Genomic DNA, 18706 nt, shown 5'->3' with positions numbered 1-18706 from the left:
GCTGAGTAATTAGGGCAGTCATTGGAGACAGAAGAGACCTAAGTTGAAGCCCTCCCACCTCCTAGGTAATTGTTTTAATTCAGTAGTTCTTAATGTTTTTAGACTTCAAGGCACCCTTTGGAAAATGCCAGCTCTTAGTTTTCACTCAGTTTTTGAATACAGAAAAATTATAATAGAGTAATTCTTCTGCTGCAAAGAAAGACCACAACAGGTCAGCATATTTTTATACTACTTGAAATCTCTGGGTTTATCTTGTGAATTACGTGTAGGTGTACACCTAACAGTGCTAATTTGCATGGCACTCTGTGACTCCCTTAACAGGATCTTGAGGCACCCCAGGGTGCTAAAGTGCTCCAGTTGGGAATTACTGTTGTTCTATCCTCCAAGGAGGGATTTTATCCCCTCTCTGATTCTGACTAAGAAATTTGATCCTGAATCTGAGAAACCTTTCCTGACACAAATTTAATTGAAACTGATATATCTACAAAAAGTTTTAGTTTTGATGAATAAAATGTTTAGATGAAAAAATCCCAGACAGTTCTAATAAGTACCTACCCTGATGACTGATTGCCATCACCTAGGAACACAGCAATCAGACACTAGCTGGACAGTCAACAAATGAGCACCAGTTACTTAGATGCTGTGAAATTCCTCTTATCATAAAAACCTCTCTGCTTTTCTTTCTTTTTCAACTTTCCTGATCCCTGTATCTTTAATTTTTAAATATCTTTCTATATATTTGACTACAGTGTTCTAAGAAGATGCCAAATAATGTCATTCTGTTTCTATTCAGAAACAACAGGACACTGACTATGAAAGCTTCCGGGCATTGTCAAACCCATGTACTTCAACCCCACAGGGATTTACCTCTAAGGGAGATGATAGATTAGAGTTCATGGTAGTATTTCTGGAGCTGTCAGTAAGGATGACACAAATTATTAATGTGTATTTTGGGGGTGACTTTTGGAATGATTTAGGTGATCTGAGGGTGCATATACACATTCATTAATGCACAGTAGCTACTGTGCTTTTAGTTTAGTACGTGCTTAATGAAGTACTAACTAAATGCATAGTAACTACAGTTACTGCACAGTAGTGCCAGTGCACGTTTTTTTTTGGTGATGCTTACTGAGTCATACCCGAATAATACTGCTCAATAGCATGTTAGCATGGTTTTTAACTGCCACACTACTGCACAGTGTTATTAGGCTGCTACACAGTAAGCATCTCATGTAGGCACACCCTGAGAGCAGCGTTCCCTCTAAACTGCGTGGTGTGTGCGGCTATACAGGTGCTCTCATGCCATGCTGCCAGGCACACCTGCACAGCCACGCACACCACGCAGCTTAGAGGGAACACTGCCTGAAAGTACCAACTAATTTCTCATAGGACAGTACATGACAATCAGGTAATAACAGCTCTTGCTCACTGTTGAACTGGGTTGGTTTTAAATCTCAGGGCTACAAGATTGTTTATTCCATCAGCTACCTCCTAAATTCCTTCTTATTTTAATGTTTCTGGTGTTAGTTGAGTATATGTTGAGTCAAATCTACTAGATTAGAAGCTGAGAAATTCTCCTGGGGTTGGGGCAAGAAGGAATCTATCCATCCCCTGTACTTCAAACATAGTCACAGGGTGATTTCATAACAATTCCTTCAGTCTTAAATATCATATTAAATACCTAGTGTAGAAAAGACACACTACCTTCAACACAGTCTAAGATTAGGTTAAGTTAAAAGTCTAGTGGCTGAGTAAAAGCCTATTGGTAGGCTTTTACTCAGCCACCTTATTATACATTGAAATATATCTTGTCTCCGCTGGACTTTTATAATGCTAGCAAGAACATGTTAACATCTTTCTGTGCTCTTGAGGATACTCCAACTTCTTTTCTAGGAAGGAGAATGTGTGTGAATCCCCCATAGTGCCCCACAGCTTCTGCCCATACTAGGGTACAAAAATCATGCACAGGATCATGCTTACTAAGTAAAATCCTGTACAAGCAGAGTGCCTGTTAGCTTGCTCCTGTTGCACAATGGGACCTGTTCAGTACTGCATAGGAGAACTCGAAGATGAAAAAAGAGTGTTTTCTAAAACACCTGGACTGCAGGTTCTAGTTCATCTCTTAAGGAGTTTTTAATTGCAAATGAGTTGCATTCTATCTCCTACTTTTTCTATAGAAAAATATTTTTTCTTCTAGTGAGGGAGAAAAAACAAGAAAATTATATGTAACATTTTGTCAGTGCAACCTGAAGGAGGCATACCCAGTACTTAGCACAATACTTAAAATGCTTAACATTTTATTTGGCTAAACTTCACCTTTTACTTAGAAGCTAGTAGAGGTGAAATATTTGAATCCCTATTGGGTTTTTCTTTTCTTCTCCAAAGTTAGAATTGGTATTGGTTGGTATTTAGGGTTTCAACCCAGGTAAAGATCTTTGCTATACATTTAGATGTAGACATAATGATGATGGAAAATTCTGTTCTGTACCTGCCAAAGTCTAAATTGAGCCTATGCTGTCTGTTGGTTACTGCTGTCAAAGACTTTAATGGTGGCTTCTTTCATCTAAAGTTCCACTGAGATGAAACTGTATTAGTACAAAGACACTCACAGCCACATTTCCATTGGGACCCTCCATGTTGCCAGTACACCCCCAAGTAGGGTGGCCATCATAGAGGACATTCCAGTTTTCTGCTACTCTTCAAGAGAAGAATAGAGGACATAAAGGCGTCTGGTTTCATATCAATAGAGGACAGAGGAGAACCGGACTGTCCTCTGTGATGGCCACCCTACCCCAGGGCTAAGTACAAGCAATCAAAAAATTTGAGGCTGAATCAATTCAGTCTTTGCAGGTTAGTCTAAGAGGCAGAGATTAAACTGAGAAACAACTGGACACACATATACTTTTGATTCAGGAAATGGAGCCACATGCCTGCAGTGGCTCAGACCAGAAGCCGGGGGGCACTAGAGCATGACTGTCTGGTATGTAGCCAGGATGTATGTTTGCTTCCTCTTCCTGCTGCCCCTGAGGTCTCTGGGGCTTGCAGTTCACAATCAGAGCAGCAGGACTCTGCAGGGTTGCTCATCACTGCCTCTTCCTGCTTCCAGGCGCCTCTGGGATATGTAGTCCACAGTCACAACCAGCAGTAACTTTCAGTAAGTTTAGCAGAACAGACGGGGGAAGGGGGGTTTACCCCCCCCCCCCCGGCCCCAGACCTCAGCCAGGGTTTGCCGGGGTGGGGTGGGGGGGCAGCGGAGGGGCAGTCCCTGCCTTCTCCTCACCTGCAACCCTTCTCTGGTGGAGCAGACAGCACCAACCAGCCCAGGGCTAGAAAGCATGCTGGGATGCTGGGGGACTGATTTAATTTAAATCAGGAAGGAGTCTGGGACAGAAGTTTCATAAACTGGTTTGACCGTTAAATCTGATACTACATCCAACCAGGTTTATCTTAAACCAGTTTCAGCCATTTTGAAACTGGTTTATATGCACTGAATTTCTGTTTTGTTACAGATTTAATCCAGTTTCTGATGACTTAAACTGGTTTATGTGTAACTTCTGTCCCTAGCCCAAAAGACAGGTCTCTTATGCATTGCTGAATCAATGCATCTTATTAATAGATCTTGAATGGAAGACCCCAGCCACAGTATAAATCAGCTGAAATAGAATACCCCAGGAAAGGGTAAGCAGTAGCAATATTGACATTGTCTTTCAGGTAAACAGTAGGATTAGCATGTGGAGGAGTTGTAATTTGCATTTTCCTTTTCCAGTTTTTGTAAAATCTGGTGAAAGGAAATAGGATGCAGGTTATGGGCATTTTTAGATATGCGCGCAATGCAGCGCCGGGTGTGCTAGCTCTGATGTGCTATTTCTCTGGCATGTTGCAGCATGAAAAGGATTGTGTATAAATGCCCTATGTGATGTAATCTCCCTTTAATGATACTTTAACTGTTATTGGTATATAATACTGGTAAGATACTATTCAAACATACACTTTATATTCTTATAGATGAGTTGGTCATTAAGGTTCCACCCTGCCCTTCCTTCTATCTCACTTCACACTAACATGGCTAACTACTCTGTATTTGCATATGGAAACTGATATATTATCAACATATTTTATTGATAATAGTAAAGAAATTCTGAAGTTAATAAAGAGTCCAACTTAATTTTGCCTTTCTAGGAAAAATGGGAAAAGATGCAAATTAAAGGCTCAGAATATTTATATTAACTGATTTTAAACCTTAATAAGTATTCCTTTTCAAGTTTCATTTAAACATGAATAGAAATAGACGTAAGCAAACCCCCCAGTTCTGAACCTTCTGGCTATAACTAGACTTTTGGTTCAAACTTATCTTTAATCTTGACCTCTAAGGCATTAAAAAAGTACAAATAATTTGTTCAAAAGCTGAATTACTTAAGAGCCCACACAGTGAAATATGAGCTTAAGCATCACAACATTAAACAAAGAGAACATCTGCAGAACTGAACAAATATGCATTCTTGATCTCAGTGAACCGTGTGCGCCCTTTTTGGGGGAAAAATGCCTACTAAGAGAAAATCTCTTTAGCATTTTTAAATGATCAGACATAATGGGGAAAGAACCTCTTGTATAACACATGTAAGCTAATAATAAGAACAATTAGCATCAATAATTTAATATATGTATCTATTTTACATTAAAAAAATGAAAATAGCTATCTATGTAGGCAGCAAAGCCAAGCACTCAGTTTTAAGATAGTTTTAAAATAGTTGATTTAAGATTATTCATGCAATCTTAATTCTGCTCTCTTCTGCATTCACCAGCCCTCTTCTGCATTCCTCATATGTACTAAATGAAGTTGTGGTCCTATGGAAAAATATTAGGTGATGATAGAATCAAAGACTGTATCATAATTCACTATAACAGAGTTGCTATTTTGGCTTTCTGCCAGTTGTGAGGAATGCAAGCAGAAGAAAGAAAATAATGATTTTCAAAAATGTGTAACTCAACCACATCTGAATAAAATTCATGAGAAAATAAAAGGGATATCTCTAGCTGCAGGGCTTTGTCTATTATCCCACCCATCTCATTGTGGGAGAATTTGATCACTTTTCAGGGAGAACATACTGTTCCTGGGAATTAAGTGTGTGTACAGAACACCATAGGAGAGGGAAATGTGGGGTGTGTAAAGCCCATGCCTGAAAAATGACTTCTTTCTACAGCACTACTTACAGGGAGTGCACTGCAACAGATTGGGCAGGATAGCCAAGCCAATTGCTGGTGCTACCAGTGTCTGAAGTCCAATACAGGCAGTCCTCGACTTGCAACGTTTCGAGTTACAACATTTCGCACTTACAACCTTTATAAATTGACACCCTGTTTCAACTTTATGACGTCAGTTTCAACTTTACAACGCTTGATCCAATGTGATGCCACGCCAGTGAACAAGTTTGCTGCGTCGCTCATCTCGCTGGAGAACACCTGTCCAAACTTCCTTGGATGCTTTCTTTAAGAAAACAGACAAAACTCCAGAAAAAACCTGCAGCCAAGACTCCTGAGAAGACTCCAGCCAAGAACCCTTCAAAATGTCCAGCAAAGTCACCTCAAAGAAGTCCTTCCAAATCAATGTGATTGCTATTTACAATATAAATACATTAATGTAGCTATTTTACTCATCTATAATTGATCAAGTATAACATTCTGAGGTATTTTTGGTGAAAATAGGGTATCGAGCCTTGGTTCAGAAACCAAACTCCCATTTATAAAATTGTTTCTTATGAGAAAATTGGTTCCGAGTTACAACATTTCGACTTAAGACACGGTTTTCAGGAACCAATTGTGTCGTAAGTCCAAGGACTGCCTGTATAGATAAAAGCTAGCACAAGAAGTAAATGAGATGGAAGACTACATGCCTGTAAGGGAATGGTTAAAGATTCCTCAGACAAAGGTCTCCTTTGGTACACTGCTTTCCCTGCCGAGAGAGTTAAAGGACTCTGAAGTGAATTGAGACTGGGTGGGGGTTGTCTCCACCAAATTACTGGTTATATGTGGGAACCCTGGTACTCTACACTGGACCCAATTAAATGCGTAATGTCTGAGATGGGTATGAATATATACCAGTCCTACTTAATGCTAAGTTGGGGTCTGACACTCAAAATCTATTCCAGTATCTGTCTTTCACCTGCATGCCTTGAGCAACTGAAAGTCCTGCAGCCAACAACAAAGGGTTAGAGAACTAAATAAAAATGTTCCAAGAATGTTTTATAATGGACTTGCTTATAAAGGTAGGCAACCTACACTATGGGATACTACTGACCCTTCTTATAATGTATGTAAAATACTGGGAATACAAGTGTAATATATAGCATATGGCATATTTGCATACATTTGCAAACTGTGTACTAACTGAAAACTATTTTTCAGTTTGTTTGGCACCCAGAGGTGCCAAAGGTCAAACAAAAGAATGATATGAATATCTGAATACTGACAGGTGTTTTAAATTACAAATAAGATGAAGATATCTTCTGGAATGCAGGAACCACACTGAAGTATTTTCATCTATGCAGAAAGAGTAAACAACATCTATCACTCTGTACCTGATTGGAAAAAAGAAGAAGTTTAATTTGAATTTGAACTTCTAATCTGTTTTTGGTGTTCAAGTTAATATTTTGAAGTCTATTTAGTTTCCAATCTGTCTGTGTTTGCTCAGTTCAGAGAAGTATCTGAAATGGTTGGTACAAGAAAAATAAATTCGAGAACATTGATTGTCGCTGGGTTTTAAATATCCAGATGAAATGCATTTAAGAAACGTCTTAAAACATGGAATGGTGAGTATGGTGCAAAAGTAGATGAAGATGGGTGTTTTGTTGTCATATTACTGTTTATTATGAAAATATCAATGGACAAAAACAATTTTGGTCAATAAAAAATGGTTTGAAAACAAACAATCTTCCTACTGGAGTCTCTCATGCAATTTTTACTGTGTAAAGTAGCTAGCACAATGGGATCTGTAATATTGGCCTATAAAGTGATATTCTAATACAGATAATAACTAATAATAATGCAAATTAAAGTAGGGAGATAGGAATGTCCATTGGCAAGTTTCATTATAATTTTGCTTTGGAAAAGCAAACCAGTTGAAATGCAATAGGACTGTCTTTGCAACTGAGACTAATGTGAGACAATGCTTTTTAGAGAGGGATCTACAGTCCTAGCAGTGTCCCTTGAGGAAGGTAAGCCATGCCATGAAGCTCTCAGCTGGGGTCTTTTCAGATAAATTGCAGCTGAGGTTTTCAGAGTCCCAGAGTCTCAGCTGGGAGTTCATGCCTGAGCCCAGGCAATCAGGTACAGCTGAGCCTAATTAGGTTCAGAAACTTAAAGCGGGCTGTATTAGGGCTTTGTGTGTAAAAGCTAAAACAGTGAGTGCAAAGGTTTATGACAGGAGTGTGTTTATGGATGGTTTTTGATATTTACACCATGTGGTATAATGCAGATGAGACACTAAGGGAAAGGATCCATGTCAAAAGAAACCTGTAACCCTCCCGGGATGTTTCCTTTCCCCAACCTCCCTCCCCCTCCCAACTTGTCTTCCAAGCCTTTTGTAATGGCTTTCTTCAATTGGTGAAATCTGTGGTTCTGACTATCTACTATATGTATGACAAGCAGAAATGAGGAGAAAATTCATTTACCTTACAAAATACATATGTATAAGAGTAGGTTGAACCTGGTAGTATTTTAAATACTGTCAGACTTAAGATGTGTCTCCTACTGACACTAGTGGAAGATTGTGCTCTAGTTTCACTGTCTTCCAGAGCCAGCAATCATTTTAGTCAGCTAATCCCTTGATATTAGAATTGTCTTTAGCTAAATATGTAGTTACAGAAACAGCCAACATGTGAGGGTGTTGGAGAAAAACAAAGAGAACAGTGTTGGAATAGATAGTACCAAGATAGTTTTGAGGCCACTTTGTGGTAAGTGGATGCATATGCAACGGTCCATTTTTTTAACCTTTGATACAAAAACTTGGAGACAAAGGTGTATGACCTGGAGGATGAGAATTGGATCAGGAAAGTTCTAGGAATCTGTTCTTTGATATTCCTTAGTTATTATAGAGTTCCCCTCTATACTTATTCAAATATCCAATCAAGGAAATTGGAGACTTTAGGATAGGCTTAGTTTGCCGTAATTAGGGACCTACTTAATCCCAACAAGACAAATATAAAATAAATATAAAACTTCTCTAAATATAAAACTTTGTAAAGAAAAAGACCAGTATCCCTATTCTTTTACCCAAGGGGATTTAATAACCCAAAACCAAATATGAGATGCTCTCATAATCATTGTTGGCACCAAAAGAATCCTAAAATAAAATCAAGGAAAACCCAGAATAAATCATCTCGGGAGAAAACCCCAAACCACTTCTCTTTGAATGTTTGGTACTGGAAGTAAAGTTTTATCCTCTTTGGAGGGAGTTTTGGCATGAAAAAAATGAGTAAAAAAATCAAATTAGTGGTGTGTGCATTAAAGAACTTAAATTGTGAGCTCCTCTTACATTTTACAACTAATTAAATATATATATTGTAGATGAATGACTAGCATACTTGAAGGTTATGGCTCTTGAGAAAGAATACTAGTTTTCAGCTGTATGTACAATCTGTAAGATTACCAATTCCTTCATGGGCAGTCATCAGCTACAGTATGACAGACGTGCAAGTGAGATTATGGTTGTCAATGTTAGAATCATACTTTTTTAACTTCCCTCCTGTTTCTCCCCCCCTGCCCCCCTGTATGCTCCAATCTCCCAGAGCTCATTCTGGGGCCCCGCCTAGGCAGGTCCCATACTGCTCTTCACCGCACCATTTTAGCAGGCTGGGGATACCAGACTGGTCTGCTTTCATAAGCCCATCGCCACCAGCTCTACACGATCATGGTCTGCACCCTCCACTACCCCATCCCCTCATCCACATAGACAGTGGTGGGATGCCCTCTATGAGGGTCCCTGGTGGACAGGCCTATACTCCACCCTCATCCCATGAACCACTGGAGACCTCAGCTGGTAGCTCCTCCACAGAACCGTCACCACAGGTATGAATCTGGCACAATTCACGGGCACCTCTGACACTGCCCCTTCTGTGAGTAGAGGGAAGTCCTGGCACATGCCTGTCTTGAGTGTGCCAGGTTGCAGCCCCCTCACTCCTTTTTTAAGAACCTCTTGCTGAATTCTGGCTGCACTACTCCCGGCATCTTTTTGTCTACGCACTCCCCATACTCAACTGCAACAAGTCCCAGGACCTGGTCAGCTTTCTCCAGGCCCCAGCTAAGCTGGTCATGTATCTAACTATGAAGGAGGCTCTGGCCAGGAGGACCCCCAGTGACTGGGGCTGTTTTCCTGTCCCTTATCCAACCATGTCTCCGGGCAGTTTCACTGGGCAGTGTCCACTGGCTCCTTGGACTCATTTGAGGGCCAATGGGTGCTGGCTGGTGTTCCCTGCTCAGTTTCCTCCTGTGGAGCACATGTTAACCTTTGACTGTCACTACCATCTCTGTTATCGTTTTAAGTTATCCCAAGAAATCAGTTGACAGCAGTTGACAGCCTGCAGGATCGGCTGTGGGGGGACCCCCTCCAGCCTGCAGGATCAGCTGTGGGGGACTCCCGGCCTGCAGAATCTGCGAGGGGACTCCCCTCTGGTGGCTGACTGTCTAGTCAGGGGGAGGGGGACAAGTACCAAATGTCAGATAGGTCTCTCTCCTCCCCCACCCTCCTCCCCCAGCTTCAAATCTCAAAATACAGTCCTTGAAATCTGAAGAGTTTGTGAAAGTCACTCGGGAGGATAATGTTAAAAAATGGACCTCAAGTAAATTATCTGGTGATGCTGTGAAATAATATGTGGATCTCTTCCCTTCATCTATGACACAGGCTGCTGGTACTAATTATATATGACTGCTCTGCATTTTTGGATGTAATCAAATCAAAGTAGCAGTCAAGTCACACTTCACAGTTAAGGTTCTGAATATGAAGAAAAACCTGTGTGTGCTGATAGTGTTCAGTCACAGAGCTTTATAAAGTATTTTTTATTGCTACTTCTACAACTCATTTTTAAAGGCTGTGTGGTTGTAAAGTATTTTGGTTTTTCTGCAGGTCTTAATTGCTCCTATAGAGTATCAAAAGTACATTATATAATGGGGCACTCGAGACTTCCTATACTAAAGAAATCTTTGTTTATGCAACAAAGATTCATTCATCAAAAATTTCTGCAAAACATTTTGGAAGAGTGTTTGTCTTGTTAACTCATTGCATTCAGTTTTGCTGTTGCATCTAAATCATTGCCTGCAGTAGCTTATGCTGCTGATCTCCCTAAACTGCAAGAGTTTTCAGGCAGTGATTTGGCCACTAATCATCTGTGGAAAACTGGCTACTTGTCTGGTGTTGGCTCCTCCTCCTCCTAAAAACAAATAGTACTTTATCCATTCCTTTCCCAATGTTACTCTTCAGTGCAGGCAGTTGCTTCCATTACTATGGTATATCAGAGGGGCAGGCTTTTGGGTGAACGTCTAGAGCACTTATACACATGCTCCAACATGTTTTGATTAGACTGCATCAGAGCAGACTCAGTTTGAGTTTGTGGGAGCATCTGAATCAGAATGCTTCAGCCTGCTGAAGCGTCTCATGTATTCAGTGTCCCTGCATTTCAAAATAGCACAGGGGCACTTTAACTAAAGCTTGTCTAACAAGCTTTAGTTAAAGTGCCCTTGCCACCATTTTGAAACATGGGATGCTGAATATACAAGACTCTGCCAGTGTGAATTAGAGTGGCTCCTGAGAGTGTAGATCTATAGGTGCTCCCAGAGTGTCTGCTCTTCAGAAAGGGCTGCAACTCCTTCTGCATTCACATTGAAGGTGGTTTAGGGTTCCAGCCCCATGAAGGCTGCATTTGGGGTACAGGAAAGTGCTAGTGTCTAAGTTCAGGATTGTGGAATAGCTCACCTATTATATTTATTCTTCACGGCTGTGACTTCTATAGAGTCATCTTTTAATACCCAGTTGAAATTCTTGTGACAGGTAATGTATTGGATACTGCCAACCCTAGATATTTTTTAAAATGCAAGATTGGCCCCAAATCATTAGTTGTTAACAACAGATCAAATCATTCTGTTGGGACAGATATCAGTTTGTTTTCTTAAATGCTTCTTAACTTTTCCTGCCAACACCAATGTGCATGTGAAAATTCCAGTGCAGTTAAAACAAGTTACAGGATTTTTAATCCTTGCTACAGGCATTCTCCACAGAGGACCAACCTAGATTAGGGCTCAGTTGTCTGTTCTGAAAATAAACTTAGTGCTTTCTCTAGAGAGCTGTCAGTCTAGTGCTAAAAATGGTGGGCATTTTGATAAGGAAGCTGGAACTGAATCCCACTTGAATCCTCTCATGGACAGTAATGCCTTTTTTCTCAGTAAGTTGGGCTGCATTCAGTTTTACACCTGTAAGAACTTCCCTCTACAGTAATGACACAGCTCTTTTCTCTCATCTCTCTTTTTCCAATTATATTGGGTCACACAGTGCAATCTAGTGACTTGGATAAAGATATGCAAGTTTGCATTGGAAAAACTGAGTAAAAGGGTCAGTGGGAATTATCAGAATTTGACTGAGCCTTTCCTGAAAATCTTAAAATCTGCTGCAATTTCTAAAACTGTTTTGTTTTTTCAAGATAAACACTGAGTTAAAAAAAAAAACAACCCTTTCCCCAAGCTCCTATGTGGTACTATATGAATAGATTAAGCCTAATGTTCTTGAGTATAACTGTATAATATATGTTCAAGGGCACACTGTCAGCAAGGACAGTGAAATTGTTTTTTAACAGTTCTGAATCTGTATTTTGGAATGGTTCACACAAGAGTCTAGTCTGATCACATGATCGAATTCTTCTGAGCCACCCTTTATGTATCATTCACAATGCTGCAGTTACATGACTCCTCTAGTCTAAGGCATTTTTTTGTTTACCATCTTATCTTATTCTAAATCTAGCCTTCCCTCCCCCTTCTAATGCAGAATGCCTGCCAAGACTTTGGTAGTCTGTGACCCTCAGCTGCTGCCGCTTCACTCACAAATGCATGTTTAGTTTCAGTAGCAGGGGATGACTGAGATTTGTGATTTCTTCTTTTTCAGCATGTGTGTGGGTGAGTGGGTGGGTCAGGGAGAAATATTCTGCGTCATAAGTAGGAAAGCTCTTTCTCATGACTGCAAGAGAAATCTAAAATGTGCATTTACTTGCATGGGACATTCACATTCTGGCTGTGGTTCAAAGTGCAGTAACTTTCTCAGAGAACAGATGGCCCATGCACGGAAGCAAGAAGCCTGTCAGTTTGCTTTGGATATCATACCAGACCTGTCAGATGTATGGCTTTCTTAACACTTTATTTTTAAATGTCAAAATTTAGATCCATATCGCCTTTAGTTTGGTCTCTTGAGTTGTTGCAAGTCTGTTTTACATTGCGGAGTTGCTCTTTATGAGGACCATTTCTGAACACTTCTCTTTTTATAGTGGCAAAAACATTGGAATTCTGTAACTCTATCTCTTGCTTGGCTTGTTACCGGCTATCCTTGTGTTCTCTTGTATGCTGTCAATTAAATTATTTGGTAGATAGGTATTTCATTAGACAGATGTTCCCAACAGTTTTTAGGCTGCAAGGAAATTGTGTTTCATGCCAGAGGAAGGTTGAGGGAACAAGAGAGGTTAGGACTTGATCTTGCTTTCATGGAATAGCAAGAAACTCCCTGTGGACTTCAGTGGGAATCCTTATACAGGGCCTTCCTGCCTGGATCTTTGATATATTACAGTTGTATCTTTACAAGAGATCAAATATTTGAATTGAGACACACAAACAATATTTTAAAACAGGCTGGGTTTTAGAGGCCAGTCAAATTTGCATGTGCATCTGTTTGTGACAGTTTCTCGCCAATGCCAGGACAACCATAGCACTGCCACAGACCATTACTGCTTGACTTAGATAGTGCTCACAGCAGTAATAACCTGTTTCCTCATGAATGGACTAGGCATTAAGGCTAGGTACAGACGTTACACTTAATGCACTTCAGGCATGCAGAAAGTACCTCTCAGCTGTAACAGAACACATGTTCATGGCACATAAAGCACTCTAAAATGGCAGATCCCACTCTAAGGGCACTTTTACATGTTCTGTAGGGGTGGGAGCAGCAACACTTTAATCAGAGCAGCTCTGTGAGCTGCCCTAATTAAAGTGCCACTGAATCTCATGTATTAGCATCCCCATTAGCTCATTTGATGAGCTTTAGTTTTAGTGCTCCCACCACCATTTTTAAGCACAGGGATGCTGATACACAAGATGCAGGAGGCTGCTGGAGCATGGTAATTTCCATGCTCCAGCAGACTTGATTAATCAAGTCTGCTCTGACGCACTGTAATTACAGTGTGTCAGAGCAGCCTCCATGCTTGTATGTAGGTGCCCTAAATTAACCCTGGATGGATGTGTATTAACCTCAAGTGCTTTCTGCTAGAACATTTTAGTGTACTTCTCTGCCAGATCCCATCAAGGGATAACTTACAACATGATTGCTGCCATTCCAAGTAAAGCGTGATAGAGTGCTTTCTGCAAGGGGCTTTTTGAATATCTGTACTTAGCCTAAAGGACCACATGATAAACCTTGTGTGTGTGTTACCTTTATACAGCAAAATGGATACTGGCTTACATAGAACAAACCATTTATAGGGCATGATCTGTTGCTCTCTGTGGGTGCCATTATGTTCGGCACTATAGAATCCGTTTCTTTATAGTAAGATTTCTTTTTTTTTATGGATCATATTCTGCTTATGTAGGTTTATAGTGCCATATAAATGAGTTATAAATACAGGCAAAATTTAGTTGGGCAACTTTGAAAATTTCTTTCAAATGACTTAAAGAAATAAAGGGTTACACATTCTAGGAAGCAAGTGGTTTTTGGTGATATTGTTCGTTGGACTAACAGTAGAACTGGAAGAGGTATTAGATAAGCCTTTGGTCAAAAAGTACCATTTCTCAGGTAACTGTCATCAGTATATGCATGACCATAGAATCTTTCTGCATTAGTCTTGTAAGCTTGGCAGCTACCCAGGACCAGGGAGATAAATGAATTAACAAATTCTCTTCCTTGAGCTGTGATAGCACAGATATTAATGACCAAGTGGTAAACAAGTGTTTAGAAGAAACTACTGTTTTGGCTCTTTTTCATTAATAAACATTTGAAGAAATGGGTTTTTTTTAGTGTCTGAGCTAACATTAGAAACATTTAAAAAAATGAATAAAGTTTAAAAATAAAAAAGGGTAAGACAAATTAGAGTAGCCAGAGTAAGTAGAAAGAGAACAGCAAGTGCAGAAACATTCCAATCGCAGGCACCTCTGCTTACTTCACTAAAGCAGTTTTGTGTGACAAGCAGTGCTTTACTGACAGGTTTTATGACTTTGGAAATTCAAGCACAGGAGCCACAGAAAATCTAAAAATACTGCAAAGCTGCAAACTCATCTTTGGCCAGTAGGTGATGGCAGCTCACCAGCAAGGCTATAATAAGTTAGCAGGGCTACAGGAAACTGGTTGAACACATTCCCTACTGTTCTCATTTGAGAAGTGTTTACTGCCAGGGGAAGGAAAAAGCTTGGGGCTTGAGGGGAAGGCAGAAATGGGAGAAGCCTTCGGAGTTAAATTTTGGGGACAAAGTAGCAGCAAGGACAAGGGAGTGACTGAGAATGGAAAGGTAGAAGGGGAAAATGTAGTGTTAAGATAGACTACATCGAATACAAGAACTGTACAGTGATAAAAATTATATAAAAGCACGGAAGGTAACTTAAGATTTTGTGTTAGAATGAGAGTCTGAAGCTGGGTCTATGCAGCTTTATGATATGTGATGGAAAAAGAAGTGAAGGTTTATGGAGTTGGCACAAGCATGGAAATGCATGAGCAAGTCCTTTTCCATAGTGTCTCATTTCCATTCTCAGTTGTCATTAAACACTGTTTTTTTGTTGATAATCTTTGGAGTCCACTACTACTACTTAAAGCTCTCTGTAACTATCTCTTTATAAGAAAAGCGTATGCTAAGGCAGAGTTTATTTTCTTGACAGTTAATCACTCTAGGGTTACTATATTTCCAGGATCAAAACAGAGGACACCTATGGGGGGGAGGGGATGGGGGAGCCCGTGGGGGGGAAAGGGGGAGGGGTATATATATATGGGGGGGGTCAGTGATATGCCTGTGCCCAGCCTCTGCCCCTCACTCCTAAGCCCCTGCCCCCCCAGCACTGCCTTCTCTCACTGTCCTCTTTGTTGAGTTTAACTACATGAGAATGAAGTTGCAAACGATCACAAAATACAATTATCAGCCTCCACCAGACCACATTTTTTCATAACTTTATTTATATTTTTTCCTGTTTTTTCTAAAACAATGTTAATGTGTAGGTGTAATTTCGGGTGAGACTTTCTGAAGGTTCTTGCAGTGTGGTAGGCAACTTGAGAGAAAAGAGTGTACTCTAGATAGAGCATTTGGTATTTTCATAAAAAACGAAGACTGTTTTTTTGGAGCAGCTGCTGTGGAGAAAAGAGAGCAGTCACTTAATATAGAAAAATAAAGCAAGGGTGTCCAAAGGTCATTTAGTCCAATGTCCTTCCTCAAGAAACAAGCCTCTCCTGTGGACAGGATTTGATTTGGTACAGGGAAACACGTTTGGATTTCTAATCCAGTCTTGTTATCACTCAGCCATTGCACTTAGCCAAAAATGGAGTCTACAAGCAGAGGGAATAAGCCATGTGTGCTATGAAGGTACGTGTTAGGGTGGGGCACTGATAACCAGCTTGACTGGATCCTCTGCTGTGGCCAAGCTCTGCAGAATGTTGTATTTGAAGGTCAGGACCTAACTGTCTCTTTCCTGCAGTGTTACATGTGAGATAGTAGGTAGGGCAGAAATGGTGTTCTCTGGCTAGGTCAATGAATATGGATTCAGGAGGCCTAGAGTCACTTCCTGGCTTAGCTACAGACTTCCTTTGACCTTAGTACATCACCTGACTTAGCGAGTGTCACTTCCTCATGCATACCTGTATCAACATCCATTTCTGATATGGGAGATATTTCTTCATTTTGGCTAGCGCCTTCAGCCAGTGTTTCCAACTGTTCCATGGAAAGAGTAAAAAAAAAAGAGTTAGGAAGGACTCTGTTTGATCTGTGCTCCTCAGGATTACACTGCCACAGAATGAGGAACAGCCAGTGGTGGTGGGGCTGTCCTCCCAGCCACAGTTCCTGGTGGTGCCATGAATGGCCAGGTGAAGCCTGAGTCCGTGGATGGAATGAGGGCCCCTTCTGTCCTACCTTCTGAAGTCAAGTGTGGAACAGTCTTCCATACAGGAGCCTCAGCTCAGCCCTTCCCCTGTCTCCTCTGCTTTCCCTCCTCTTATAACATCTTCACCATTTCTCTGTGCTTCTCCCTCCCTTGTGCAATGTGAATATCTTTCCTGCCTACTCTTGCTGCACTTGCTAGCCCCTCCTGAAAATGCATTGTAGCTCTACCACTGCCTTTGCTGTCCACCCTTTATTCCCTACCAAAAGAGTTCTGCTGGCTCCTTTCTGCACCTTTCTGTGTGTGTCCAGGGTGGCAGGGCTTGCAAAACCGGGTCAGGAACCTGCACAGTTCTTGGACGTGGCACCTGACCAATGAAATGTGCCCTTTGGCTCTGAGCAGCACTAACAGAACAGACCCAAGCTACCCATTGTATCAGAAAGATTAGAGCAGCAGATTGCACGGAAGGGAAAGACGTTCCATGCTAATCCTGCAGAACCAGCCAACCTGAGCAAAGGAAAGCCAGCACCAGTATCCTACATCTACACTACTGGGCATCCAGAAAGCAATGAATGAAAAGTAGCTAGGGGTTAACAGCATGGACACTTTTGCAAAGAGGAGTGGATACAGGGAAAGCTTCTCATCTAGAATGAGGGAGGGGAGAAGCATTCCAATGCATCCAGTGCATCCAAAGATTTCAATATCCTTCTTAAAATGATGATTCCTAGGGTAACATATTACTTTATGTGATTTTATCCACATGCTTAAGTTTGCAAGATGTGGGCCTACAAAGACTACATGCATCGCAGGCAACAGCTAGTTTTTAAGGACATATTACACATGATGGGCTGGAGTAAAAGAAACAATAGTTAGGATAGAGATTAGGAAAAAGCACTCAGTCCTACTCCCATTGAAACCAGTGGGAAAATACCCCTTGACTTCAGGGATAGCAAGATTGGAGCAAAAGATTTTAAGAGGTAGAGCAGCTGGGCTGGGGAAAGACTCCATTGCATGGCTAGAGGCAGCCTCTGTGTAGATATTACAGAGCAGATATTAGAACTGAATGAAATGGTGAAGAGCCTGCAAAATGCAAGGGCTCAGCTGGGGGAACCAAGAGATCTTTTGTGGCCCCTTCCTGGGGTTTTACAAGATATTTACCTCACACATATAGAAAGAGTCTTCTATAGCCCATGCGTGGCACACGTCATCATAAAACCCTGTAAACAAAAACACATGCACAGTCAGCTCACCTGGGACTCATTTCCACTTCTATGACTGATGTTTTTAACTGTTGCTTTAGCATCACTGCAAAGTAGTGTCCTGCAAGCATTTGTTCTAATGGGCCTGTCTAGGCTGCATTGTACGCCAGCAGGGAGTGCTGCAGTGAGGTGCACCATGCCTGCTTCTGTGCATGCTGCCTTCCCAAGCTGATGTAATGTAACAACCCATTGGTGTGGTGCTGGCTGGATCCAGTCAGCTCTAGCTCTTGGGTGAGCCTACTGATGCACACACACCACCTGACTGGGGAGGGACGGCTTATGCAGAGCACATGCTGCGTTCCTCATTGTGGTGATCCCTGGTGCAGTACTGAAGCACACAGACATGGCCAACGCATAGGAAGAACCAGTGCATGCGCTCTTTTTTCTGGAGGAGGTTTGTCTGTGTTTTGATGCGTTTTGGTGCTACCTCTGGGGCATGTTTGTGTAGTGTGTACTGCGTGGAAGCAAGGGCCCCATTGTGCTGTCCTAACAACAATCTGCACAGCAATTCATATGAAAGACTTGGTTCTCCAAAACCCATAGATTAGGTACAACTTTGGATTTATTTTGCAGGCTGTTAGTGGAGTGTCTCTTTATGGAAGTTTGTGCAGGGAATTGCCAGATAGAATGAAAACCATGTGGCAGGTGTGAAGAGCTTGCCTTTAAAACATGTCTTCCTTTGCCAGGAAAAGTGTGTTCTGGAGAAATCCCCCACACTGGTAGCATAACTATTCTCTAGAACACTGTATTTTTGAGACAGTCTTTTACCATCCAAATGATCACTGAGATTAAAGGAGTGAAAGAATTAAAGAAATTATAGGTGATTATAAAGACATAAAGGGAAATACATAAAACCCTAAAAAAGTGAAAATCTCATACATTCACCTGATCTCTGGGCTTCCAATACTGATGACCTTTCTCCAGCATTCTCACTAAAAACAAAAGGAAACAGTCATTTGGATTTAGAGACAAGAGTAAAGGGTCATAACATTTGTATTTCAATAGTATTTTTCATCTTTGTTTCTTGTTCGCCACACTGTTGTATGCTGAGCACATTGTCAGTGCTTTAAACACATGAAAAATCACTGCCTTACAGATTCTTGACCACATCCAGCTTCTCTGAGGTGAGGGCATTT

The 18706-nt window shown here is 41.0% G+C and overlaps 1 protein-coding gene across 1 annotated transcript in view; it reads right to left on the bottom strand.

Moving 5' to 3' along the window:
- Window positions 1-15428: 15428 nt before the first annotated feature.
- LOC112548057 (fibrous sheath-interacting protein 2-like) overlaps window positions 15429-18706 on the bottom strand; it is a 21377-nt gene continuing 18099 nt past the window's right edge. The window contains exons 7-10 of the mRNA XM_025192213.1: window positions 18450-18502; window positions 17470-17528; window positions 16073-16145; window positions 15429-15568 (exon numbers count right to left, since the gene is read on the bottom strand). Of these exons, the coding sequence (XP_025047998.1) occupies window positions 15429-15568; window positions 16073-16145; window positions 17470-17528; window positions 18450-18502 (325 nt within the window). The remainder of the gene's footprint in view (window positions 15569-16072; window positions 16146-17469; window positions 17529-18449; window positions 18503-18706) is intronic.

Source organism: Alligator sinensis, unplaced genomic scaffold (genome assembly GCF_000455745.1).
Source record: "Alligator sinensis unplaced genomic scaffold, ASM45574v1 scaffold1099_1, whole genome shotgun sequence".
Lineage (NCBI taxonomy): Eukaryota > Metazoa > Chordata > Crocodylia > Alligatoridae > Alligator > Alligator sinensis.
The sequence above is the reverse complement of the archived record's forward strand: the minus strand, read 5'-3'. Positions and strand labels throughout refer to the sequence as shown.